The sequence below is a fragment of the Choloepus didactylus genome, chromosome 18 (assembly GCF_015220235.1).
Source record: "Choloepus didactylus isolate mChoDid1 chromosome 18, mChoDid1.pri, whole genome shotgun sequence".
NCBI lineage: Eukaryota > Metazoa > Chordata > Mammalia > Pilosa > Megalonychidae > Choloepus > Choloepus didactylus.
Window position 1 is genome coordinate 30,910,331 of NC_051324.1, and position 26,044 is coordinate 30,936,374.

At 49.5% G+C, this 26,044-nt stretch overlaps 3 protein-coding genes across 6 annotated transcripts in view; 1 reads left to right on the forward strand and 2 right to left on the reverse strand.

Annotated features, from left to right (window-relative positions):
* The window catches only part of RAD51D (RAD51 paralog D), a 21,924-nt gene extending 13,990 nt beyond the window's left edge, over positions 1-7,934 (reverse strand). For both annotated transcript variants that reach the window (XM_037809919.1, XM_037809917.1), the window contains exons 1-3: positions 7,615-7,934; positions 7,149-7,210; positions 6,833-6,951 (exon numbers count right to left, since the gene is read on the reverse strand). In XM_037809919.1, the coding sequence (XP_037665847.1) occupies positions 6,833-6,951; positions 7,149-7,210; positions 7,615-7,696 (263 nt within the window). In that variant the 5' untranslated portion in view covers positions 7,697-7,934. The remainder of the gene's footprint in view (positions 1-6,832; positions 6,952-7,148; positions 7,211-7,614) is intronic.
* FNDC8 (fibronectin type III domain containing 8) lies at positions 7,695-15,534 on the forward strand. Its single transcript, XM_037810485.1, has 4 exons — positions 7,695-8,182; positions 12,647-13,013; positions 14,479-14,715; positions 15,382-15,534. The coding sequence occupies exons 1-4, from the start codon at positions 7,695-7,697 to the stop codon at positions 15,532-15,534; spliced, it is 1,245 nt and encodes a 414-aa protein (XP_037666413.1).
* NLE1 (notchless homolog 1) lies at positions 15,353-26,044 on the reverse strand. 3 transcript variants are annotated; one of them, XM_037809934.1, is made up of 13 exons: positions 25,950-26,044; positions 25,670-25,813; positions 24,605-24,700; positions 23,826-23,905; positions 22,979-23,055; positions 22,707-22,804; positions 22,154-22,346; positions 21,441-21,576; positions 21,245-21,291; positions 19,657-19,859; positions 18,428-18,587; positions 18,234-18,304; positions 15,353-17,611 (listed from the first exon to the last, which is right to left on the reverse strand). In XM_037809934.1, the coding sequence occupies exons 2-13, from the start codon at positions 25,762-25,764 to the stop codon at positions 17,599-17,601; spliced, it is 1,269 nt and encodes a 422-aa protein (XP_037665862.1). In that variant the 5' UTR covers positions 25,765-25,813; positions 25,950-26,044; the 3' UTR covers positions 15,353-17,598. The 3 variants fall into 3 exon arrangements, with proteins under 3 accessions (XP_037665862.1, XP_037665861.1, XP_037665863.1); XM_037809933.1 differs by having other exon boundaries at positions 24,483-24,700; XM_037809935.1 differs by lacking the exon at positions 25,950-26,044 and having other exon boundaries at positions 25,670-25,918.

Genomic DNA, 26,044 nt, shown 5'->3' on the forward strand with positions numbered 1-26,044 from the left:
TTCTCTTCTCCTTCTGGGACACCAATGATATGTACATTCTTGTACTTTGTTTCATCCTTAAGTTCCCGGAGACATTGCTCATATTTTTTCATTCTTTTCTCCATCTGCTCCTTTGCGTGTAGGCTTTCAGGTGTTTTGTTTTCCAGTTCCTGAGTGTTTTCTTCTGCCTCTTGAGATCTGCTGTTGTATGTTTCCACTGTGTCTTTCGTCTCTTGTGTTGTGCCTTTCATTTCCATAGATTCTACTAGTTGTTTTTTTTGAACTTTCGATTTCTGCCTTATGTATGCCCAGTGTTTTCTTTACAGCCTCTATCTCTTTTGCAAAATCTTCTCCAAACTTTTTGAATTGATTTAGCATTAGTTGTTTAAATTCCTGTATCTCAGCTGAAGTGTATGTTTGTTCCTTTGACTGGGCCATAACTTCGTTTTTCTTGGTGTAGGCTGTAATTTTCTGTTGTCTAGGCATGGTTTCCTTGGTTACCCCAGTCAGGTTTTCCCAGACCAGAACAGGCTCAGGTCCGAGAGGGAAGAAATATTCAGCATCTGGTTTCCCTGCGGGTGTGTCTTAGAAAATTGCTCCACCCTTTGATGCCTCGGGTCACTGTGCTTTTCTGCCCAGCAGGTGATGCCTGTTAGCCTATAATCCTTGACTGGTGTGAGGAGGTATGGCTGTGTTCCCCCAGGCTCTGGGGTCTGGTTCTGAATGGAAAGGGCCCCACCCCTTTCCTCTTAGAGAAGATAGACCCCCTAGGGGAGGTCATTAGCATTTCAATGGTCTCTCTCTCTGCTTGTGCTAGCTCCACCCTTCCCTGAGTCACAGCACTAGGAACTGAAAATGGCTGGGGCTTTCTCCACTGAGCCGAAAAAGAAACAGATAATCCCCTTCAGACCTAGTCCAAGGTGACCCTCTGGCTCTCCAAGGTCAGTTGTCACCCAAAGCCTCTGTCTGTTTTTTGGGGATTCATACATGTAGTGAGCAGTTCACACTCGCTAGTTAAAACCGCAGTTGGAACTCAGCTGAGCTATATTCACTTGCTGGGAGAGAGCTTCTCTCTGGCACCACGAGGCTTTGCAGCTCGGGCTATGGGGGAGGGGGCTCCCGACTTGGATCCGTAGGTTTTACTTACAGATTTTATGCTGTGGTCTCAGGCATTCCTCCCAATTCAGGTTGGTGTATGAAGAGTGGATGGTCTCGTTTGTGCCCCTGCAGTTATTCCGGATTATTTACTAGTTGTTTCTGGTTTTTTTCAGTTGTTCCGGGGGACTACTTACCTTCCACTCTTCTCTATGCTGCCATCTTCCCTCTGTCTTCTCATTCCTTTTTCTTTGCTAGTAGTATTCCATGGTGTGGGTGTATCAGTTTGTTTCTTCAATTCGCCTATTGACGGACATTTTGGTTGTTTCCAATTTGGGGCTATTACAAATAAAACTTCTATGAACACACCTGTACAGATTTTTGAGTGAACCCAAGTTTTCACTTCTCTGGGATAAATGCCCAAGGGTGCAATTGCTGGGCTGTATGGCGAGGGCATATTAGTTTTATAAGAAATTGCGAAACTATTTTCCAGAGTGACTGTGCCATTTTACCTTCCCACTAGCAATGTATGTGCTTCTCTACATCCTCACCAGCATCTGGTATTATCACTATTTTTTATTTTAGCCACTCTGATAGCATATACTAATATCTCACTGTGGTTTTCATCTGCAGTTCCCTAACAGCTAATGATGTTGAACATCTTTTCATGTGCTTATATGTCACCTGTATGTCCTCTGGTGAAATGTTGGTTTATGTCTTCTAACCATTTTCTAATTAGATTGTTTTCTTGCTGTTGAGTTTTGAAAGTTTTTTATACATTCTAGATACAAGTCAGTCCTTTGTCAAATATGCAGTTTGCAAATACTTTTCCCCACTCTGTAGCTTGTCTTTTCATTCTCTTTTGTATAGCAAAAGTCTTTAATTTTGATGAAGCCCGGTTTATCAATTTTTCCTTTTATGGATCATGTTTTCGGTGCTAAGTCTAAAAACTCTTTCCGAATCCCCAGGTCCCAAAGGTGTTCTCACACATTTTGGTCCTAAAAGCTGGATAATTTTACATTTAACATTTAAGTCTGTGATCCACTTTGAGTCAGTTTTTGTATAAAGTGTGAGGCTTAGGTTGAGGTTTATTTATTTATTCTTGCCTATGGATACCCAAGAGCTCCAGCACGACTTGGTGAAAAGCCTATCTTTCTTTTACTAAAGTGCTTTTATGCCTTTACCAAAATCAGTTGGGCATATTTGTGTGGCTCTATGTCTGTGTACTCTAGCCTGCTCCATTGATCGATGTGTCTATCCCGATACCACACCAGCTTGAGATGTAAGTCTTATTATTGAATACAGTGATTCTTCCCACTTTATCCCTTTTAAAGATTATTTTAGCTATTCTAGGTCCTTTGTCTTTCCACATAATTGCTAGAATAAGCTTGTGTATGACTACTTAGAAACCTTGCTGGAAGTTTGATAGAAACTGCAATAACCTTATAGATTAATCTGGGAGGAAGTGACATCTTTACTATGGTGAGTCTTGCAGTCCACAAACACCACAAACACAATGTGTCTCTCCATTTATTTAGGTCTTCTTTGATTTCTTCCACCAGCAATTTTTAATTTTCAGCCCACAGATCCTTTACATGCTTTGTTGGATTTATACCTAAGTATTTTATTTTCTTTGGAGTGATTGTAAATGGCACCATGTTTTCAATTTCAGTTTCTACATGTTCATTGTCAGTATATAGAAACACAATTGATTTTTATGTGTTGATCTTGTATCCTGCGACCTTGCTGAACTCATTTATTAGTTTTAAGAGTTTGTAAGTATTTTCTAGTTGCTTGTTTCTGTTTGTCTTCCCCAATAGGCCAGGAGTGCCATTGGGAGCAAGGACTGGGCCTTGCTCACAGTTGCATCTCTAGCGCTAGCACAGTGCCTGAGTCACAGGAGGCAGTCAATATACGGTACCAGATAAATGAGGGATACAAGGGTGCTATTTAGTTCCTGTGTGTCAACAATCCAGCTGTGGAAGCCTTGGGAAAAACCTCAAGATGCAGCTAATTCCTAATCCAGATCTGTCCTTGAACCATTACGATGCAGGTCACCACTTACCCTACAAACCTTGCCCAATCTATGGGTGGAAGCTTCTTCTACATCACAGTCTATACCAGAGCCTCTGTGTCCCGGCCACACACATTCCTATTCTAACCGTGCAATCACCTCCAGGGGCTCCAGGCCTCCGAAATGGTTCTTGAAGACCTCCCAAGACCTCTCTGTATATGCCAAGCAGTAAGCAGCCTGTGTTAGTTTCCTGGCTGCTATGACAAATATCACACAATGGGTTGCCTTAAATAACTGGAATTTATTGACTTTTTCCCAGAGCCAGTAGCATTCTGATGGGCTGGTAATCCTTGGGTTCCTTGGCTTTTCTGTCACATGGTGATGTCCTCTCCTTTCTCTTCCAGGTTCCACTGATTTCTAATTTCTGGCTCCTCCCTGTGGCTTTCTCTCACCATTTCTGAATTTCTTCTACTTAACAAGGTCTACTTAAGACCCAACCTCACTCAGTTGGACCATGTCTTAACTTAAAACATTTTCAAGAGATCCCATTTATAATGGGTTCAAACTCACAGGTCTGTGGATTAAGATCAAGAACATGACTAAATTTGGGGTATATAACTCAAGCCACCACACAGCCCATCTGTTTCAATTCTAGGGCCCCCATGATTATAACCACAGGTCCCAGTCAGACAAAACACTCTGGTTACCACCCCAGTCCTATGGCTCCTTGGATAACTGTGTCCACCCTGCCTCTGCTATTCAGTAAGCACTTCCATCCAGCCCCTGCCACTCCTGAATCCCATTCCTCCCTCTGAGATCAGGGAGCTCTATTCCCTTACAGCAGTGGTTCTCTGAGTGTGGTCCCCAGACTAAAAGCAGCAGCACCTGGGAGCCCTATCCCAGCCCTACTAAGTCAGAAACTCTGGGATAGGATCTGCACCTGCGTTGCAACAAGGCCTCTGGGTGCTTCTAATATATGCTCAAGTTTGAGAAATATTAGACTAGAGGTGTTCAATCATGATTGCAAATTAAATTCTCCAGGGGAATTTTTAAACCGATGCCTATATCAGCGGCTCCCAAACCTATGTGCACATTGGAACCATCTGGACCCTTAAAAATAATCCTGAAGTCTGTGTCCCACTGTCAGAGAATGTGATTTAACTAGTCTGGGATAGGTTTGGGCTTTGACATGTTTAAAAGACTTCTCAGGTGATTATAATGTACAGACATGTTTTGGAACCACCGGCCTAGGCTAATTAAGTTAGAAATTCTAGAAGTGGGACACAGGCCTCAGTACTGCTTTTTAAGCTTCCCAGATGATTCTTAATGTGCAGCCAGGGGTGAACCACTGACCGTGACTCCCTAGTCAGGAATCAACCATATCCTTGCCTGTAAGGATCAGTCTTGCATAAGAGATTCCCAAATCCTCCTCTCCAGTCCTGACTTCTCACCTGTATTTCAGTTTCACATCTCCTACCACCCAGAAGACCTCCCCACCAATACGTCCCCATCACCTGTAACTTGGCACATAAATACGGACAGAGACCCCCCAACCTCCCTTGCAGAGCAGAAGTATACCTGGGTTTTACCACTGCCTGGAATACAAGTGATTTCTAGAATTTACCCTCCCCCTTTCACTCTGAACTGGCTTTCAGGCATTCATTTAAACACAGCCTGAATGACTCATGTACTCAAGACCTTGTTCTAAAATGAGGGGGACAGAGAAATGAACAAGACACAGCTCTACCTTTAAGGAACAACCCATCTCCCCATCAATAACAGCTTTTTCCAAGATGTGCTACGTGTTCTTTCCCCCTAGTGAAGACTCACGTGAGCACATCGGCACCAAAAGCTCTGAGAAGACTTACAACAAAGAAACCTGCTTACCTTGGGTTAATTCATATTTCCCAAACTTTAACAACACAACGCCTTCGCCTTCCATTTTAAAGTTATATCCATTTACACTCCAGGGAACATGATGAAGAAGACTAGAAACTTAGAAAATCATCTTTGATTCTTCACACCTACATCCCACCTGGTAGTAATGCCTATCACGTTTCTTCACCACCACATCTCCCACCGTCATATGCCCTAGATCGGACTCACCCACCCCACACCAGCAGTGCCATATCCCTCCCCAGCTCCATCTGCCCTGCACACCTCTACCCAAATGCCTAAAGCTCCACTTTCACACCTCCCACCTCAACAGAGCAGATGCGTCAAGCTCTTGGATTCAGAAGCGTGATAGTCATGACTTCAAGTGCCTGATCTGCCACTTACTAGCTGTGCAACCTTGAGCACGTCATTTAACCCAAGTCCCAGTTTCCTCATCTATAAGGTGATTACTTGCATCGTAATGCCCTCACCAGTGGTTGTGAAGAATAAATGAAATAACAGACCGTGAAGTGCTAAGCATGGTGCCCGGCTCAGCAAAAGGCCATCCGTCGTTCCTCAATGCCCAAGGCCCACCTCCTTCGCAGAGCTCTTTCAACCACACTGACCTCCCCCAGGTGACCCACTGCAGCTGCAATCCTGCCAGTTTACCACTTGAATGTTCCCTAAATGCTTCCTCTATGTATGTTGGTTTTATAAGCTCCCAAGCCCAAAGGTCTGGTCTTCTGCTTCCTGTTAATCTCTCCCTCCTTGGTGCTGCCTCCCAACGTCCTCCCCCTTTTCTTTGTGCTCACCACGCTGCACTGCTATCTGTCGACCACTGTTCTTCCATCCACACTAGACCCCATTCTCCTCTAGGGCAGGAGCCTTGCCTCCTTCACATATGTATCCCCAGCACAGTGCCTGGCACAGCGCTGGCATCATCCAACGCTTGATGAATACAGACTCAGACCCCAAGCACCATGCGGCATGAACCTTCCCAATAGTACGTGTTTATGGAAACGGCGAGGGACAAACCAATCCACAGATCTTTGTGGCGGCACAGTTATTCATTATACTCTGTACAAACAGGCCAGGCAAGAGGTCAGGCTCAGTTGGCCAGAAAATGCCTCTCATCGTCCAACTTCTTCCGTATCCAAACGACATGGGAGAGAATAACTACTCCCTTAAGTGAGCTCTCTCATTTCCTGCTGCTGCAGAAGAGGTGGAAGAACCAAGTTCTGGGTCAAACACCCCAGGGTGTGAGCCCAACCACTGCCCTTAGGCTAGACTCAAGTGGGGCTAATAATTACTAACTTGTAGGGTCACAGGAGAGGTTACATATGGCCTATAGTTAATGCCTGCCACACATTAGACACTCAGTACGATAGTCCCGCCATGTTCTCTCTTGTTCTTCCCTTAACTGAAATGGGAGGTAGGGCCAGAGAAAAATTAATCTGCTGAATAATAATGAAATATTGACATCTTGGGTTATAGGACAATGGCTCTCAACCAAGGGGGATCCTGTGCCCCACCCACAGGGAACATCTAGCAATGTCTGGAGATATTTCTGTTTGTCACTACTGGGAGGGGTGCTATTGACACATAGGCTATAAAAACCAGGGATGCTAAACATCCACCAATGCACAGGATAGCACCACAACAAAGAATTATCCAGCCCAAAATATAGCACCCAGGTTGTGAAACCAGGATTTTTTACCCCTTTCCTTCCCATCAGCCTGTGCTATCCTCACTACTGCTAAAACAAAACAAAACAAAACACCCTGCTCTTCTAGACTCAAAGCTCAAAAGCTGAGCTGAGGGGCAGCCTCGGCCTGCCTCTTACCTTCTTCCCCAAATACACATACGAACCTTCCAATGCCGGTGGAGAGGATGGCAGTGGAGGTCTTCAGTTCCTCATAGAGATCAGCACCATTGAAGGGGAAAGCCGAGAACTGAGCCAGCAGCACCCGCCTCAAGGCAACCAGGGCCTGCCAAGAGAGGGGTGAAGGGTAGGGGTGAGGCAACTCAGGATCCCGCCAGCGACACTCCAATCCAGAGCAGCCCCCAACTGCTCAGCAGTGAACCACCCATAGGAGAGGGCATCCCAGGGTCTCACACCCATCTTTGCATAGGGGACGGACTGTTTAATAACACCCAGGTTTGGAGATGGGGACCATCAGCTCACCTTATAAGACAAGCCACATCTCTGGGCTACCTCCTCCAGGTCTGCAGAAACCAGGTCCACCACTGAAAACAAAACAGATGTAGTTTGTCTTTGACTGGCAGGAAGGAAGGTCTGGACCTGCCCACACTTGGCTTTTCCTCAACTATAAAATGGGGTAACAATTCTACCTCAAAGCAAGTAGTCTGAGGAGACTTATCTGAAATAATGGGTGGTGCGGGGTCTGGCACACTGTAGGGGATCTACCTTCCCTCAGGGCTCGGCTCCCCCTGAGGAGCCTCTCCAGAAGGGTGAGAGGGCTGATGAGGGCAAGAGCCTTCCAGAAACGTGAGGCAAGCGCCCTGCGGCTATGCCAGGGCAGAGGTGCCCAGGCCCGGTGGGTCTGCCCAGGCAATGGGTGGCGCGCACCGCCCCCTGGCACGCGCACACTGGCACACCCCTCCGGGGTGCACACTCGCACTGCGGTCACCTGTCTTAATTCCGCGGCTCTTCAGAAGCTGGACCATCTCCTGGGTGAGGCCGGGGCACAGTCCGACCCTGAGAACGCCCATGTTCGCCGCAGGCCCGAGACAGCACGAGTTTCAGGGCTCGGAGGGAGGGTGCGGGGAAAGGGGGACTGGGCTTGTCGCGTGGGCTACAGCGGGGTTCTCCCCAGACGCCCCTCCGCGCTTTCTGGAGAGGGCGCTGGCGGTGCGCGTTTTGGCAGCAGGGGCGGCGCGGAGGCCTGTGGGTGGGGGGACGGCCCGCCCTCTCGGGACCCGGCCGGGGCTCCAGCGCGCCCGCCCCGGCCGCACCACCGCTTCCTGCTTCCCAGCTCGTGCGCCCGGCACCGGCCTGGCCTGCAGCACCATCTACCGGCCGCGCGGGGCAGAACCGGGCGCACCGCTCTCCGCCGCCACCCAGTATCACATGCTCACACAGGCGCACGCGTCTCACGGCGTCCTACACACAACAGGCCACACATCGCTCAGCCGGCACCGCGTCCGAATTCTGCTTTCCCGCCGCCTTCCCCCAAACACACACTCACAAACCTTCCAGTAAGCCTACTATGTGCTAGCTTCATTTGAAATGCTGGAGACAAGGAGTTAAACAAGACAGTCAATCCCCTACCCTCAGGGAGCATACATTTTGGTGAGGCAAGACAGAAAATGAAGAATCTAATTAATTTAGTTGCAGATTATATGATCAATGCTAAGGAGAGTGCCCTAGCTTGTCTACAGTTTTCCAAATTTCTTTTTTATGAAAAAAAAAAAAAAACTCAAATACATATTGAACACAAAAATATGACTTGATATTTTAAAATTTCCTCTACATTGGTTTATTTGCTGGAAGAAATAAATCTTTACACCTGTGAACTTTACTCTTCACCACAATCCTATGAAGTAGGTGCCATTTTTATCCCCATTTCACAGATGTGGAAACTGGAACTCAGCAAGGTTAAGTCACTTGTCAAAGGTTACACAGCTAGTAAGTACAGAGCTGGGTTTCAAATCCACTTCAAGTGCCAAGTCAGTGCTCTTTTCATTATTAGAATCCCTCACTTCCTCTCCTCAAAGTTGCTCTGTTTTCTCACTGTAAAGTGCTTTTCTTGAGAACAAAGATGTCTGGCTCGCCTTCGTAACTCTCTGCAGCATCAGCCACTGCCCATTTAAAATTCGGGCATAAAACCTGGTCATAGGTGAGCCGTGAACCCCTATGAACCTTCCAGCTTTCCCTGTGCTTCCACGCCTGGGTATGGTGGGGTCTGTGGCCTAGGATTTCAGGATACAGCACCTCACCATCTATAGACAAAGTATCCCACCCCAGGGCCTCGTTCCAGCACTGCCTACCTCCCAGGGCCCAGCTGTCTTTCTCCATGCTCCTTTCCCTTTCCCTCACCATCCTTATCCTCCTACCCAGGCTGCACTGAAGGACATGGTGTTAAGAATCTTGAGACCTTCAGAGAAAGGCAGGGCTGCTGCAGCTGCAGAGTAGTAGCAGGCAGGGGCCTAAGAGGTCAAGCAGTTCAGCTCTACTCCACTCCTCATGCTAGCCCTTGGCTGGCCTCACAGAGAGCTGGGCAGCAGCAGCCCCTGGGTAAGGCAAGGCTGGCCCCTAATTGTTACACTCTCCGATGATTATGAAGTCAGCTCATTGCACCCCTGTCCCACCCAAACTAAGGGGTGGTCTGCTGCACCCACAGTTTCTCTCTGCTTCCTGTCAGCTTGGTTGTCCTGCATGGTGACAACCGTGGTCCCAAACAAACCAGATGGCATCACAGGCGCTCTGCAAAGTGGGAGATGGGGAAGAGGCCATACTGAGGCAGGAAAATCTCAGCCTTTTGAATGCTCTCGATCAAATGCAGAAGCCCTTTCCAAACCCCAAGTCTATGAACCGGACCGTCACTGCCAAAAGACTCCCACTTTCCTCCAGAGACAGTTTGGTTAACTTCTGGGAGGAAGATAACGTTGCTTTACAGTAAGATACAAATCTGGTCCCTTCCCTTCTTCCCTTCCTTCCAAGGCTGGAGCTGGGGGGCGGGGAGAGTGACTTGAAGAAGCCGTAATTCCTTGATCTGCCACAACCCAGTCCCTGGACTCCTAGGGAAGAAGTTGTATGTGGGGTTGGGCCTGTGTATGTATTCCTGAGCCCCAGATCAGCTCTTGGGGGCACTTGGACCTCCCCCTCCAGGAGGCCTTCCTGGATCAGTGAGAGGTCTGTTGACTGCACTCATCATCCTGCTTTGTCTGGATGAGCTCCTTACCACCATGGTGCCTCCCCCTCAATCCTCCCTCAGTACTGCCTGATCATGTCCTCCAGTAGCCTGCCTTCCCTCAGTCTGAGATTTAGTCTTCCTCCTTGGTGATTCTGGGTTTCCTTTATCTCATTTCACAAAACTCAGAAAGCCCCTGCGAGGTGTCTAACCCAGTGTTAATTCCTGAATGCAGATCCAGAAAGCAAGGTCCTGGTCTCCAAGGAGTTCCCAGGCTGGTGGTGGTGGTGGTAGTAGGGGCGGGGCATCAGGCAGGAAGATGAATGTTACAGCACAATCTGGTAGGGTGCCTTGAGAAAACAGAGGGGGCGGCTCATTACAGCTTGAGGGGCTGGGTGCAGTGATGGGAGGCTTCTTGGAGGAGATGATAGTTGAGCTGAATTTCCAAGGAAGGGAAGGCGTTAGCCAGTGAAGGAATGGTGGTACAAGGTGATATGGGCTGAGGTGAGGGAACTCTGTCAGTGTGTTTCATGGGTGTGTGACCTGTGTAGTTACATGCAGCCCCACACTTAGAGGAGCCCTGTGCTTGGCTTAATGCTCTGCTGTCACTGTCTTGAAACTCTAAATTAAATCAAGAGCCACGGACTTTTTAATTTTATCCCGGGCTCCACAAATTTTGTAGCTGGTCCTGATTATGAGAGGCTGAGAGCATGGTGTTCAATCCTTAAGGGAACTGTGGTAAGCAGGTATGACTGAAATGGTGGGTGCCTGTAGGAAACTTCATGATATAATGGGAAAGTCTTGTACTAGGGAGTCCAAGTTCACATCCAAGTTCTACTCCATATTTAGACAAATTAATTATGATCAGGGATCCTAAGTTCCTCATCTGCAATATGGGGCTAACACCCATCCAGCAGGACTGTTGTGGGGATCAGAAGACCCTGTGTCTAGCATCTAGGCCGGTGACTAGCTGCCTTCCCCACTCACTTGAGCACCAGCATTTCCATCAAGCTAATCTGAGATATAGATTCACTAGGAGAATCCAAAGTATAAATGATAACCAATACTCAGATGCTTTGGCCTACAAAGGAGCTGCACATGGGGATCATCCATTCGAAATGGACACCAAGGGCCAGTGGAGGGGATCTGAGCTGATCAGGATTTCTCAGGAAGGGGCTGGAACTCAGAGAGGACAAGCGTGGCTCACAGGATCAATCATGAAGCCAGAGGCTGGCCTGGAGTAAGGGATGGGGAGAGGGATGGTTACTGGACCTGGCCAGAGCAGCCAGGGGAGATGCGGCAGGAAACAGGAAAAGATCCAGTAAGCACTAGAGGCAGACAGGTGCTGCATGACGTAGGGAAAGCTTGGGGTTCAGAAGTTCTAGTTCCAACTCTGCACCAACTCATGGTGTGACCTTGGTCAAGGTGCTTGACACTCAAAGGACTTCTGACTGCTCTCTTAGAGCAGTGCTCTTCAAATTGCACTTGACCCGTTAGCAGGTCATGAAATTGTGCTGGTTGGTGGAGACCAGTACTATGAAAAAGAAATAAAATAGAAAATTACAGAGCACATCACACATGTGCTCTGCTCTGCTGGTTTGTGAAACGTTTGTTTTAGTTATAGTATAGTTATACACATATGCATGAGTATATTAGGTTGCCATGTAAAACATATTGCTTGCTTTAGATCAAGGTACAAAAAAGATTTGAAAGACAAACCTTTTGCTTTACATAGTTCATCAGTAAAAAAATTTTAAATAATGGAAAAACGTGTACAAGGTATTTCTTTGTAATAGCAAAGAACTAGAAACAATGCAAATATTTATGTAATAAAAAAACCATATGACAGTTAAAATGAATAGACCAGAGCTACATGCATCAATATAGATGAATCTAAAACACACAATGTTGAGTGGGAAAAAAAAGGTTTCAGAAGGATATGTACTGCATGATATCATTTATGTAAAGTTTAAAAGCATGCTAAATAATAGTTGCTCTTGCCTAGGAATAACATACATATGTAACAACCTATAAAGATAGAGGGAATAATAGACCCAAAATTTTAAGTTTACTGTAGTGGTTACCTCTGAGTGGGAAGATGAGGATCATGTGCATGTATGTACAGAGCCTACAACTATACTATACTGATAAGGTTTTATTTCGTGATCTGGATAATGCATAAATGGAAGTTTAATATATCATTCTTGATATCTTCGTGTGTGTCTAAAATATTCCATAATTTAAACAAAATCAGAATAGAAGAAAAAAGTTTTTGAGCATTCACCCCAACATATATATACATATTCATTCCAATATATGTATCTGTCATTTTAATTTACATGCTCTGTATCAGCATGTAAATATTAAATGTAATGAAAATGTAAATAAAATATTAATTAGTAAAATAAATATTAAACATTAGTAAACAAATATTAGTAAAGCTTAATTTATTCTTTTCTTTTTCCAGTTGAGCATTGTGATCATTCCCTGGGGTGTCTGGAGAGGATACTTAAAAGTACCTGCAAGAGAATCATCTGAGGATCTTATTAAACATGCAGCTTCCCCGGTCCCATCCCAAACCCAGTGAATCAGAATCTCTGGGGACCAGGGACCAGGAACATGCATTTTTAATAAGTGCCTCAGTGGGTCTGATGCGCTGCTGCGGAGCAATAAGGATTTTCCTGGATGTTCTGAAGCAGCTGGGGACACTGGCAAGTTCAGCCCAGGGCCTGCCCATAGGTTGCTTCCAGGGTGAAAGGACTGGGGCGGCCTCCTTCATGTGGCTCACCTGTCTCCTCTCCTGCTCCAGGAAGCCGATGCCAGCGGAGGATTCCGAATGCAGCTCCGATGAAGCCAGCATCTCCCCCATCTCATCCACCTTGTTGAACCCCATCAAACTGGCTGTGACCCAACCGAACAGCCGCTTCTTTGCAGGGATGCTGGAGGGGGAGCTGAACAAACTCAACCTATCCACACTCGCCAACAATGAAGAAAAGGGGGACCTGGCCCTCTGCCCCCACAAATGTAAGTCCCAAATGGTCCCTGGGGGCCTGCTGGATGTTGACAACCCTGAGCTGGACACGGACACCTCAACGCTCTCTGAGTCCTCTGTGGTCATGGACGTGCCAGCACCACCCTTCATCTGTGAACACACCGTCAATGACACCACAGCTGTGGTGAGTTCCCCACGCTCGTGCATTCAGCAAAGGCTTACTGGCTTCCCCCTCTGTGCCAGGCACTGAGCTGAGCTCTGTGGGAAGCAGGAAGATGCCTAGACTTGCATCTTTACCTCAAGTTTGTGGCTTAGTAAGGGAAAGAGGACAGATCTAGAAAGAACTCCAAGATAGAAAGGGCTCAATGCTGTAGGAAAAGGTCAGATTAAGTACCACTAGGAATTCAGATGGAAAGAAACATTACTCCGTGGCTTTTGGTAACGTTTGAGCTGGACCTCAGAAGTAGGAGTTAAACTTGTAGGAACGGAGGACAGGAATCCCGTGCCCCTCCCGCCCCTCTCAGGCAATGCTAGCTCCCAGGTGGGAAAGCGTGGGAGGAAGTGAGCAGCATCACTTGATCCCAGGTCCTAATCCAATACTTCTCTGTTTCAGGTGCCTATAGATCACCTGACCATCTTGCTAAAACTGAGATTCCTGGGCTTTGTCTCCAGAGGTTCTGATTCCCGTGTAGGGTGGGGCCTGAGGATTTGCATTTCTAACAAATCCCCCACTGTCCTAGAGTATGGGAAGGGGAGGAGAGGGGAGTAGAAGGGGATAGTTGGTCAGGGGTCATTTTACAGAGACCCTCCAATGTTAGGCTACTGTACAGATTTTTCTGTAAGCAACAGGCAACAGCTGAAGGCTCTATATCAGGAGATGGATGTAATTTGAGCTGTAGTTTAGGAAGATACATCAGGAAGTCCCATCGTTGGATGGCTTGGAGCGAGCAGCGTTTTCTCAGTGTGGTCCCCGGCATCAGCATCACAGGGCAACTTGCTAGAAATTCAGATTCTCGGTTGTCACCTTGGGCCTACAGAATCAAACTCTGGCAGTGGGGGGCAGCAATATGTGTTTTAACACGCCCTCTAGGGTATTCTGATGCACACTAGAGATTGAGAACCACTAGCCTGCATGGAGGAAAAACTGGAAATGGGAAATCAGATGAGACAATAGGCCCAGGAATCTGCAAGTGTTAGCAAAACTTTCCACGATGCTTAGCCAGGCTTGAGAACCACTGTTGTAGTAGTGCAAGGTGTGTGGGCTCTGGAGCTATGAGTTTGAATCCTGGCTCTACTAAATTGCTGTGACCATTAGCCAGTCACTTGCCCTCTCTGAACCTGTAACCCCATGTTCAATGAGTGAGGTACACAGATGACCTCCAAAGTCCCCCTTAACTGACCCAGACTTTAGGGTCTAGAAGAAATATGGAATGAGGGAACACGCTGAGGTGGGTGGGGCTGACCAGGGAGAGTAGCAATGTGGGGGGGCAGGTGGTTCCACACCCAGTGTTGGGAGTGCCTTCCACCTTCCATCAGACATGCCTCAGCTCTGGCCGGAGCAGGGGATGGAAGTGGGGACATTGACACACCTGGGGGCGGGGGCAGGCCAGGCCAGATCTGAGGAAGCCTTGGGGGCTTTCTTCCCCTAGATTTCCTGGACCTATGCCTTGGGCAAGCAGCAGGTCAGTTTCTACCAGGTCCTGTTGCAGGAGATGATCAAGGAAAGTGATGATGAGCTGCCCAAGGCAAAGAATCGCCCGTGGATCTTCAACAAGATCTTTGGCACCACCGTCAAGCTGATGGAGCTGAAACCTAACACCAGCTACTGCCTCACCGTCCGCGCGGCCAACACGGCTGGGGTGGGGAAGTGGTGCAAGCCCTACAAAGTGAGTGCTGGGAGAAGAGGGGCCCCCAGGGACCAGGGAGGAAAGTCCGAAACCAGAGAGCTGGGGCTTTGAGGGTGGGGAACACCTCTATACTACTCCCATGATTCATCTCCCTGCGGGCTTTCCTTCTTCCTGGGCAAATAAGCAATTCCAGGTTCCTTTCTTCCAGAAGGTGTAAGGATTAAGCCTCTCTGGGCCACTAGGAATGCAAACTAATGTATTCATCAGCTTCACTATAATGTCCATCTTCCAAAGCCACTGGCTTATGGAGTCCTCAACTCAGAACCAGTAATTTTGAGTGGACTGGAAGTCAAGGACATTGAGGGTAACAGAGGGAGGACAAGAGGCTAAAGAATGAAGAAGGAAACAGCCTGGGTGTGGGTGGGGGTGGGGCAGTGGGGAGAGAGGCATGAGTTCTGACAGCCCTTTGGTGAAAACATCACACAACTGGGGAGCACAGCTTTGACGCATGCCTATGGTGGTTATCAGCTGGGTGACCTTGAGCAAATCAAGTCTCCTCTTTGGACCTGTTTGCTGTGTCAATGAATAGGTTGGATAAGGCTATCTAAGATCCCATTTAGTGGACAAACAAGGGGGTGACAGAGACAAACAGAAAGTGAGCCAGGGTAGGTCTTGGAAGGAATTCTGAGTTTTGTTTTATTTCAGTTTGCAACTGTGGCCACTGACTTCAACAGCTTCCCAGAGAACAATCCCATCCAGGTCACCGTGCAGCGCAGGGAACCCCACAGGAAAACCGTGTCCATCGGGCTCGAGGACATGCGGAGGCTAGAGGATCTTGAGTACCTATTTCCCTACTAAGGGGGAAAGCCCCAGGAAGCCTCCCACCTACCTCCAGCTCTGGCCCAGGGCCCTCAGGAACCAAAACCACACCAGGGAACTACTGAACACTGCCAGCCCAGGGCCTGGCAGCAGTGGCACTTTAACTCCAACCCTGGGCTGAGGCCAAGGCTAGATGGGAGCCCCATTCATCTGGAGACACCTCAGATAAGGCTAGGCCCAGCCACTGCCCACAGCTGCTAGGCTGCCTCTTCCCCAGATCTGGGCTGGCTCCAGGTCCCTCATTAAAGAACTGCAGACCATTCAGCATCCCTAAATTCTGCTTCATGCTGCAGACAGCCTCTACTGGGCCAGCTGCCACCCACCTTCCTAGCTTCTGCCAGGACCAAGAGTCCAGGTGTGTGGGGTAGGGACAAGGATGGAAAACAAGGGTGGCTGGACAATAGGATGCTACCACCCTACCACCACCAACCACATGACACTGCCAACATCACCCCATTGCCTTTGGAAGAGGCTGCGGTGCTCAAAGACTGAAATGTTCATACCAGGGAAAAGGGCGATATGGGGCAGATGGGGAGGCAGCTGGTGGTCTGTCAGTGCTAGGATTGAGCTCTGGAAGAGTGTGGTGGGAAATACAAAAGTTTTGGGGACAGAATCTGGATTTAATCCTGGCACTTCCTCTTAATGGATGTGAGAGCAAAGTTAAGCTTCCTGGGCTCGGTTCCTCACCAAAAAACTGGGGAAGTTAGAACCCTCTACTCACGGGTGCAGTGTGATTGTGAGGATCATGTGAGAACACAGCAGACTGAGTGCCTGGCACAGAGGAGGAGCCCAGCCACTGCTGGCTCCCCCTGGCCATCATCTTGCCTCCTCACTGCAGATGTGTGCAAGGTGAAGGCTGGGAATCACAGCAAGGTGATCTGCAAAATCAGAGAAGGGCAGGCGGGTGGGGGAGGGTGAGAAGGGCCCTGAGCAGCTCATAACAAGAAGGGCCTGGAAATTCAACCTGAGTAGATGATGCCATGATCCACCTTGGTACTGGATGCAGGTAGAAATGAGGCAGCATGCATGCAGGGCAAGATCTTGGTCAAGGGTCTGAGAATACCTAGGTGGGGACCCCTTTCTCATGGGGCTACAGAGTCCACCCTCCCACAGCACCCCATACCCGCTTCTGCTGGTGCTCTGACTGCACCATCCCACCATCCCATTAGAAAGGGAGTCCCAGGACAGCCACTGCCTTCCTCTCTGTATCCTGAGAGCCCAGCAATGCTGAGTGCACTGCAGGGGCTTGAGAAGGTGTGCTGCATGAGAGGGAGAGAAGGCATCCCTACAGCAGCACTGTCCAATCCTGAAACAACCTGCAGGCCAAGGCAGTAGCCTTTAGCTGGTGTGCCAAGGAACTGCATTTCTAATTTTATTTCTTTCTAGTTAAGGGAAATAACCAATTGTGCCTAGTGGCCAGTGGGCAGCACTGTCTTAGACTTGTCCTCTGACCCTACGGCATGGACTTCGGCCAGCTCTCCCAGTCTCAGCTGGCAGATAGTGGCCTGTCCCTCGTAGGCACAGGGGGAAACGGAGGAGGGGCAACTTCCTGGGCGGCATGGCATTGGTGTAGTCCAGCACAGAGACAGGGGTTAGACAAACAAAATTCACACAGCGCTTGGCTGAGCCCTAGGATTCTAGGACAATGAATTATAACCTGAACACACAAAATATAAGTTATTTATTTGGCCAAAGTATCCGGGATTTGACCCTGAACAGAGCTGACACTGGGAAAAGGAGGCAGGGGCAGCAGCTGAGGTCCAGCCATGTTGCCTGGCCTCCCTGCCACCCCCAGCAAGATACAGAGTGATGGTCAAGAGCGGAGTTCGGTGATGCCCTCCCACAGCTTTTGGTTTCCTGCTCTGAAGTGGTACTGGCAGCGGACCTGGGGGAGAGCCCCCACTGGGCTGTGGCCATGGTCGTTCTCAGGGTCACCCCTGGTGAGGGGGGGTGCACATACTGCCATGCCCCCTACTCTGGAGTTTTGGTCAGAGCAGGGAGCTGGCAGAGGCCAAGTCCAGGTAGAGTCAGAAAACTGAGGCTTCATCTCCTCCATCTGTAGAGAAGGGGCGGGCATCAGGATGGGGGCCTCCCCTCAGGAAAGGGAGGCTGCCCTGTCCTCCCAGGAGCCCACTGCAGGGCAGAGGGTCTGTGGCTACCCTCTCTGCTCTGGCCACCCAAACACAGGCTGTGCACCCACTGCCTGCCTCAGCCAGGACCCCACCCAGCCCAAGCTGGCAAACAACAAAGAGTGACAATCCTTTACAAGTATACAGTGCCTTAGGCTCCAAAGTGTACACAACCTCCTGTTTTTGATCCTCCCAAAAGCCTGTTGACATTTGATAATTCCCAAGAAACAGGTTACCCAAGTTCCCCAAGACTATACAATGAAAGGCAGAATCTGGATTTGAACTCAGTTCTGAAAACTCCAAAGTCCAGAGCTCCAACAAAGCACTACTGCCTCGTGCTGGAGAGACCCCCAGACCTGCCAAAAACAGAGCAGGCCAAATACTGTCAGGTGCTCCAATAACCTCTGTAATTCCTGGCTCTCCCACTTGACACACCACCTCAGCACAACTGGAGCACCCAGAGACTTCTAAGGCAGAGGGGAAGATTGCAGAGATGGACTTAAGAGCAGGGGAGCTGAACACACCAACCGCCAGCTCCCCTAGACTCACATCCGGAGACATTTGTCCTTCCCACCACTTGCCACTCTTTGGCCATCTGGGCTCCAGTCGACTGCGTACACCTAAACCAAGGAGGGAAAGCGGGGCAGTGGGGAGGGTAAGAGGAGACAGCAAGAAGCAGGCCAAAGCCAAGGAGTGTCAGCTTCAGTCCCACCTGCTGCTCCTCCCACAAGGGTGGGCTGTACCTCATCAGCATGGCCTGGCAGGTCTGTGGCCAGCTTCTGAGCTTTCACATCCCACACCTTCAGTGTGCTGTCACTGCTGCCGCTGACCAGGAGCCGGCTGTCAGCTGACCATGCAATCTGGTACACGGCAGCCACGTGGCCACGCAAGGAGGCCAGGTACCTGAGCCAGGAGACAATGACAGGTATTATGTTTTCAAAGACAGTTTGGAGGGTCCCTTGTGTCCATAGCAGCAGTTTTCAATCTTGGCTGCATGTTAGAACTACCCAGGAACTTTCACAAAATCTCACTGCTTGGCCCCCATCCCAGGCCAATTTAATCACTGCCAGGTGTTACTATTTTATAAAACTCCAAGTGAGCAACTTCTAGGGAGCCTCTTGCCAGGCTTCCATTTCTGCACGTCTGCCTGTCTTAGAATCCAATGCAGTCATCTGCTTAGCTAATCAGCCTAACGTCCCAATACAACAGTTGCTTGCTGACAGGTGGCACGGATTGACAGTGGGCAGGCCCACCTGGAACTTTCACGTCTGTGAAGACCAGCTCTGTGTCTCCAGCCACACCATGAGGGCCTTTGAATCTCTGTTTCCTTTATCGTAAAAAGAAACTGAATTACCTATGTCAAAGTGTGGCTGGGTGAAAATACACGCTGCCTGACACATAAGTAGTAGGTACTCAGAGATGACTTCCCCTTCAGCCTCAATCAGCCCCTCAACCCAATGAACCCCAGGCGTGCTGTGCCTCATCCCAGCAGTAATCCATAGAAGAATCACCTGGAGACCTTATTAAAATGCAGACTTTGATTCACAAGGTCTGGGGCGGGGCACCAAGAGCCTGAGTCTCCAGGGAGCCCCCGCGGTGCTGATGCTGCAAGTGTGAGTTAGGCTGGGAAAGTGAGTGGACCACAAACCTGCATGTCATTTCTTCTGGGGCTGTCGCCTCCCAGCAGACCCTGCAGACAGCTTTAAGATCCTTCCCCTCCTTGGTTATGAAATGAGCTGTTATTTCCAGTGCCAACTTGGTACTGGCCCCAAAGATAATCTCATTTAATCCTCATAACTAAGCTGACAGGTAGGGGATCATGTTCACATATTTACAGAAAGGAAACTAAGGCTTAGAAAATCCAAAACTTGATCAGGGCCAGACAGTAAGTAGTAGAGCCAAGCTCCTCTTATTCTCTCCTTAGAGAGGAAAACGCCCCTTCTTTCTCCACTCCCTCCCTGACCCCACTCACTTGCCCGTCCTGCCATCCCACAGCTTGATGGACTTGTCAAAGGAGGCGCTGGCGATGATGCGGGAGTCAGGAGAGAAAAGCACCTGGTTGATGAGGGCCTGGTGTCCCGTCATACGTGCCAGGGGCTTCTTGTCCTCTGCTGGGGACCACAGGAAGAGGGTGAAGTCATCTGAGCCAGACACCAGCCTTTCTGGGCCGTGGCCCTGGGTGGGGAGAGCATAAAGCACACACGTTAGACAGGGTCTTAGGAGAGCCTGACCTCTGCAGTAAACATGCACCACTGATGACAACACCAGGGCCAGAGGTCAGGACGAGGAGAAAGGAGGCCCGGGGTAGTCACGGACTTACCCATGGTCCCAAGCAAGTCACTTTCCCAAAAGGAAAAGGAAAGTCTTTGTGTACAAGGAATGATTTCTAAGATACACAGTTACATAAAAAAGCAAAGTACCTCCCCCCTACGTGGGATCAGACACCCGGGGGAGTGAATCTCCCTGGCAACGTGGAATATGACTCCCGGGGAGGAATGTAGACCTGGCATCGTGGGACGGAGAACATCTTCTTGACCAAAAGGGGGATGTGAAAGGAAATGAAATAAGCTTCAGTGGCAGAGAGATTCCAAAACGAGCCGGGAGGTCACTCTGGTGGGCACTCTTAGGCACAATTTAGACAACCTTTTTAGGTTCTAAAGAATTGGGGTAGCTGGTGGTGGATACCTGAAACTATCAAACTGCAACCCAGAACCCATGAATCTCAAAGACAATTGTATAAAAATGTAGCTTATGAGGGATGACAATGGGATTGGGAAAGCCATAAGGACCACACTTCACTTTGTCTAGTTTATGGATGGATGAGTAGAAAAATAGGGGAAGGAAACAAACAGACAAAGGTACCCAGTGTTCTTTTTTACTTCAATTGTTCTTTTTCACTTTAATTATTATTCTTGTTATTTTTGTGTGTGTGCTAAGGAAGGTGTCAGGGATTGATTTAGGTGATGAATGTACAACTATGTAATGGTACTGTGAACAATCGAATGTAAGATTTGTTTTGTATGACTGCATGGTATGTGAATGTATCTCAATAAAATGAAGATAAAAAAAGCGAAGTAAAGAGCGGTAGGCTAAAATAGGGGGAAGGATTTTATGTGTAGGCATGTACATGCATGTGTGTATATATCTGTTTGTGTGTACACTGTGCATATATACACATGTGCTTACATAAAATCTCTGGAGAGACACAATATTCTGCTAACACTGGCAGCTTCTGGAGGGAACGGATAGCTGTGGGACAGAGATGGGAGACTCTCTGCTGCAAACCTTTTTGAATTCATTGAACCTTGGAACACCTGGATATGTTACTTAACCAACAAACTAAAATAAAAGAGGCACCTTGGGAAATGCAACAGATAAGCAAATAAACAAAAGGAAATAAAATGGTCCCTGGTGCTTTAAGAGTTTAGGATTGTAAACTAGAATAACCAAAACCAACATTCTGGAGAAGGTCTACTGAGCTGGGGCTAGGAGAAAGGGGGGCCTGAGGGCCCACGGAGAATATTTCAGGGACTAGTGGGAGAGGCGCAGAGCACACTCACCCGCACGAGGTTGTATCGGCTCAGCGCCCTCTCCTTCAACTCCTGCACTGTGTCCAGGCACCGGAGAGGAGAGAAGATGGGGAACAAGGCTCATGAGAAAATTCAACACAAAGAGCAAATACCCCCAGCCTGGGTTCCATTAGTACCCAATAAAATGCAGAACTGGCTCTTTCCCCTCCCTCTCCCGCTCACTCACAGGACCCCTGGAGGTCTTGGGCATTAACGGAGGCCTCGGCGGGCTCAAAGGCCCCTGTGCGCAGGGCGTAGTCAGTGCTGAGTGCCATGGTGTTCACCCAGTGGCCATGGCCTTGTAGCGTCCGGCACAGCACACCCTAGGGTAGGGGGAGACAGGTCAGACACACACAAGCCCCACTCTCCACCCTCAGGGACCTGCATCCCCAGATTAGCCACAGAAGAAAATGTGATGTGTGTGGCATGGGAACAAAGACTCGGGCTCCCGAGGCCCTGGTGGCAGCTTCACTCCTCATGTACTGTGATGTTAATGAAATCACCCCTCTGGGCTCAAGTTTCTGCACTTGTAAAATGAGGACACCCACCCAGCTCAGTGTTTCTGAAAGTATGTTTCACAGAAGGGATGTCAAGTACATCAGAATAAAAGGGCTCCAGTCAAAACAGATTTGGAGTATGGTCAGTTTGATAAAGCTAAACAGACTTGCTGATGGCAGGAATTTTCAGTCTTGACTATGCTAATGGGCACTGGAATCTTCACTCAAGTGTGCAGTGCTGACCACAGAGCCTCTTATTCCCAAAGCACGTCCCCTAATGGGGCATCCAGGCCACAGTGGAGACACACAGGGCTCATGCAGCTGACTTAAGTTTCCTTCCAGTGCTGATATGCTGTGCCCTGAAACTTCCCCAACCTGGTTTCTGGACCCTCCTGGCACTTACATCGTGTGCCCTCCAGACTTTGACGGTGCGGTCCTGGGAGGCAGAGTAGAGAAGCCCATCCCCTCCCCACAGGAGGCAGGTGACTGACTGGGTGTGACCGGTGAGGATGCGCTCACAGCGGCCTGCTGTTGTGTCCCAGACCCGCACGCTGCCATCCTTGGAGCTGCTGGCCACGTAGCGGCACTCGGGGTTCCTGGTAAGGGTGAGGGAGCAGTGACCTCGCTTCTGACCTGGCGATACCTGCCTTCCCAACAACACCTCCCATTCCCAACTCAAAGGCTAGGGACAATCTCAACAGCTTCCTGACGCCAAGATATGGCTGCCATGTAGGGCGTTGCCAGGCCCTGTGATGGGGCAGCCTTTTCCAAAGCAGCAATGCAAGGTTGGAAGACCTTCCCCACTGCCTGCCAAGCTGTCACCATCATCCAGACTGCCCACCTCACCCCCACCCCACTGCCACCGAATTGAGCAGGGAAGGGGGACAGTTTTGAACCCCTGGCTCTTCATTCGCCTAGCCTGCACACCTTTCCCCAGCTCTGTCAGCGTCACTTACGCATGGAGGGGCTCCCAACTGAGGCCCGTGATCCACTTGCTGTGGCCGGCAAGGGCCCTGCCCTCTTGCTTCCCTGTGCTTGGGTCCCACAGAAGAATCTGAAGAACAGAAGCTCATCAAATAACCCCCCACCACCTGTTCCAAGCCCCACCAAAGGTCCCCCACCCATGGCTCCCCAGCCAGTCCTCCCTGAAGCCCCCAGAACCGGACTCTCTACTTCCCCAGGAAGGGAGCCCCAGAGCCCCTGCCTAGTTATCCTGACCACTGTCTACCTGGCCATTCTTGCAGCCTGAGGCCAGCTTCTTGCCATCTGGGGACCAGGATATGCTGAGGACCCAGTGCCTGTGTCCTAAGAAAGCAGGAGGGAGGAAGGAGGGGTGATCACATCTGTTTTTATCCCCAGTGCCTAGGGTACTCCTTAACTATTTACAGAATAAACAAACGACTGAACAAAGGGAGACATGAGGCTTCCTAGGCATACAGAGAACACAAGCCATGTGCTCAGAGCTGCCCATCTTACTGCACAGATAACACCACTTTAATTTCTTATGTGCTATGGCATAGTTTCTTCAGAGCCACCATTCCATATTTCTCACAACAGCTCCAAGGTATTACACAAAGCAAGAATCATCATCTTCCTTTTCCAGATGAGAAAACTGAAGCTTGGAGAGGGTGCCTGCCCTACTCAAGGTCACCCAGCTGGTGTGTGGTACAGCAGTGGCCCACCAGGTGTGGACCCCAGACCAGCAGCATCAGCATCACCTGGGAACTTGCTAGAAATGCAAATTTTCAGGCCCCACCCCAGACCTACTGAAACAAAAAACTCTGGGAGTGGGACCCAGCAATCTGTTTTTTAACAAGCCTTCCAGACAATTCTGATGCATGCTCAACTCTGAGAGGGTAGATTCAAGCTAAAGCCAGCCAGCCCCTCCCCACAACCCCACAAAGACACTGGTTTAGTCTCTGCTGTTTGTAAGCAGCCGCCTGGACTCAAGGGTATGGGCTCCACTTAGGGACAGGGCTGGCATCTGCTCTGGGCCTCCTCAGAAACTAAAGAGCTGAGCAAATCAGCTGCCCACCACTGTGTCAGGAGCCCCTACAGGCTAACTGCATACTGACCCTTGCATGTGAAATGTGGTGTCTCGGTGCTAAGATCCCAGAAGCGCACAGTGGTGTCTCCAGAGCCACTGGCCAGGTACCTGGGGAAGAAGAGAGGCCACATGAGTTCTGCAGGGATGGGTTAGGACAGGGCCCATCCCTGAGACACCACCGCACATGCATATCAATTGTCTTCTGTAATGAGAATCTAGAACTAGACTTTTTTTCCTCTCCTGAGAAGGGAGATGATGCCGTCTGGGAGAAGACCTCCATAGGGCTATTCCTCTTCTCTTTCTTTTAGGAAGGAATGGCCACAGCTATAACTAACTTTTCTTGTTATCCTCCTAGGGTTGTAAGAAGCAAATAATCCCAATTTCACAAATAAATAATTAACTCAGAAAGGTTAAGTGACCCAGCTAGACAGGAGCAGAGCTGAGTTTGCAGTCCAGATATGGCACTGAGTTGAGGGAGGGGCCTTCCAAAGCAGGTGACCTTGGTCTTTAGGACCAAGCCCCACTGGCTCCCAGGAAGTCCCTCATTTGCAACCTGTGTCCATGGCTTGGGTCTTATGGTAGGCAGCCCTAGGCCCCATCAATTGTAACTTGAGGGGACTCTCCCAAACCTACCCAAAGCTGTACCCCATTACACCCCCCTCCCCAATTCTGTTGCTGTCCTTACTTCCCCGTGGGGCTGAAGGCCACGGAAATGACTGCCTCACTGTGACCCTCTAAGGAGCTGGTGCAGCGGGTCACAGCCCGGACCCTGAAGACAGCCTGTGGCTGGTAGATGATGTCCAGGACCTTCTCTGTCTCCACGGCCTGTGACTCCAGTGTCTTCCCCAGCGAGGACACAATCTCAGCATCATGGACATAGAAAGCCAGTGGCAGAGGATCCTCCTGGAGGGCAAAGGCAAAGGGCAACTCTCCATCAAAGGCTATGCAGGGGCTACCTCCACCAGGGACGCTCCCCACTGAGCTGTGGGGAAATGAAGCTTCCTTCTTCTCAGCCACGCTGTCTGGGATACCTCCAGAATTCCCCAGTGAGCAAGAACTTTTTAATCCTTGAAGAGCAATTGTAGGAGACTTACATAGTGCCTTAAAAGCCCTTATCTGCATCTCACAACAACCCTGGGAGTCTCAGAGCAACTAAGCAACGAGCACAAAGCCTATTTCTAATGACTAAAGGGATTCTGATCGTTCAGTGCTCTACAAAAAGAAAACGAAAGTCTAGGATTAGGGTTAATATATAGCATTATGTTGTGTTTCTCAAGCCACCACACCATGTTACATAACAAGTAAAAAGCCTTCAAAAAGCTTGTTTAAAATGCAGACCTTCTGCTACACCCCAGAGTCTGGTTATATCTGGGGTGGGGTCCAGGAACCGCATTTTTAACAAGCATCCCCCAACTCCCCAACAGAAGGCACGACTTTGACAAACACTGGTTTAGAAGTTAAGAGCATGGGTTTTTAGTCTAACAGATTTGGGTTCAAACTGCAAATCTATGACCTATTATCACGCAACTAATTTAATCCCTCCAGACTACACTGTAGAATGGGGCTGTTAATGTGACCCATCTTGAGGCGCTGTTAGTCAACACACCCAAGGAGACCAAAACGCGGGCACTTTCAGAGTGTGGACCCCGACGGTCGGCGTGTATAGCGCTTTCGGGGAGATTACATCTTCCAACCCTCCCCAAAGATAGGTGACACTGCCAGGGACTTTCGCCAAGGTGTATCACCCGAGGACGGTGAGATATTGGGGGCCCTTGAGCCCCAGATCTTCAGTCTCTAAATCCCCTCTGGGCCTGATCAGAGCAGCGCTCCCCCAGCCTCATCCAGGGGAAACGTGACGCTGCTCCCGCTCACCTGGACCAGCAGCGCGTTGCATACGAGCTGCAGCTTGTCGGGGGTGATGTCCACGGGCACGTCGAACGGGGCGCCCAGCAGCTGCCCGCCCTCATCCTGGAACTGCACTAGCAGCCGCTGCACGTCACTCACCGCCGTTTCCTCCTGAACGTACACGAGGGGCGGGGGTCAGCCACGCGGCCCCGAAGGGAAGGCTCCCACTTCCGACTCCCACCGGCCTCGGGGACCGAGAGTCCGAACTCCCAGTCGCTACGCCCCCGCCCCATACACATTCACCCACCGCCACCGCCGCTGCCATCCTGCGTCCTCACGTGGAGGAGAAAGAGTCCGGCGGAACCGAGCGTCGCCCCCGTGGCCAGGCGGCGCCGCAACCAG

Coding starts and splice junctions, on each gene's coding strand:
- FNDC8 (XM_037810485.1), top strand. CDS start 7,695: ATGTTCGCCGCAGGCCCGAGACAGCACGAGTTTCAGGGCTCGGAGGGA. Junction 8,183..12,646: donor ACACACTCACAAACCTTCCA/GTAAGCCTACTA, acceptor CTCCTGCTCCAG/GAAGCCGATGCCAGCGGAGG. Junction 14,716..15,381: donor AGTGGTGCAAGCCCTACAAA/GTGAGTGCTGGG, acceptor GTTTTATTTCAG/TTTGCAACTGTGGCCACTGA.
- NLE1 (XM_037809933.1), bottom strand. Junction 22,347..22,706: donor AGTTGGGAGCCCCTCCATGC/GTAAGTGACGCT, acceptor CACCCTTACCAG/GAACCCCGAGTGCCGCTACG. Junction 18,305..18,427: donor TGCCAGGCCATGCTGATGAG/GTACAGCCCACC, acceptor TCCTTGGTTTAG/GTGTACGCAGTCGACTGGAG.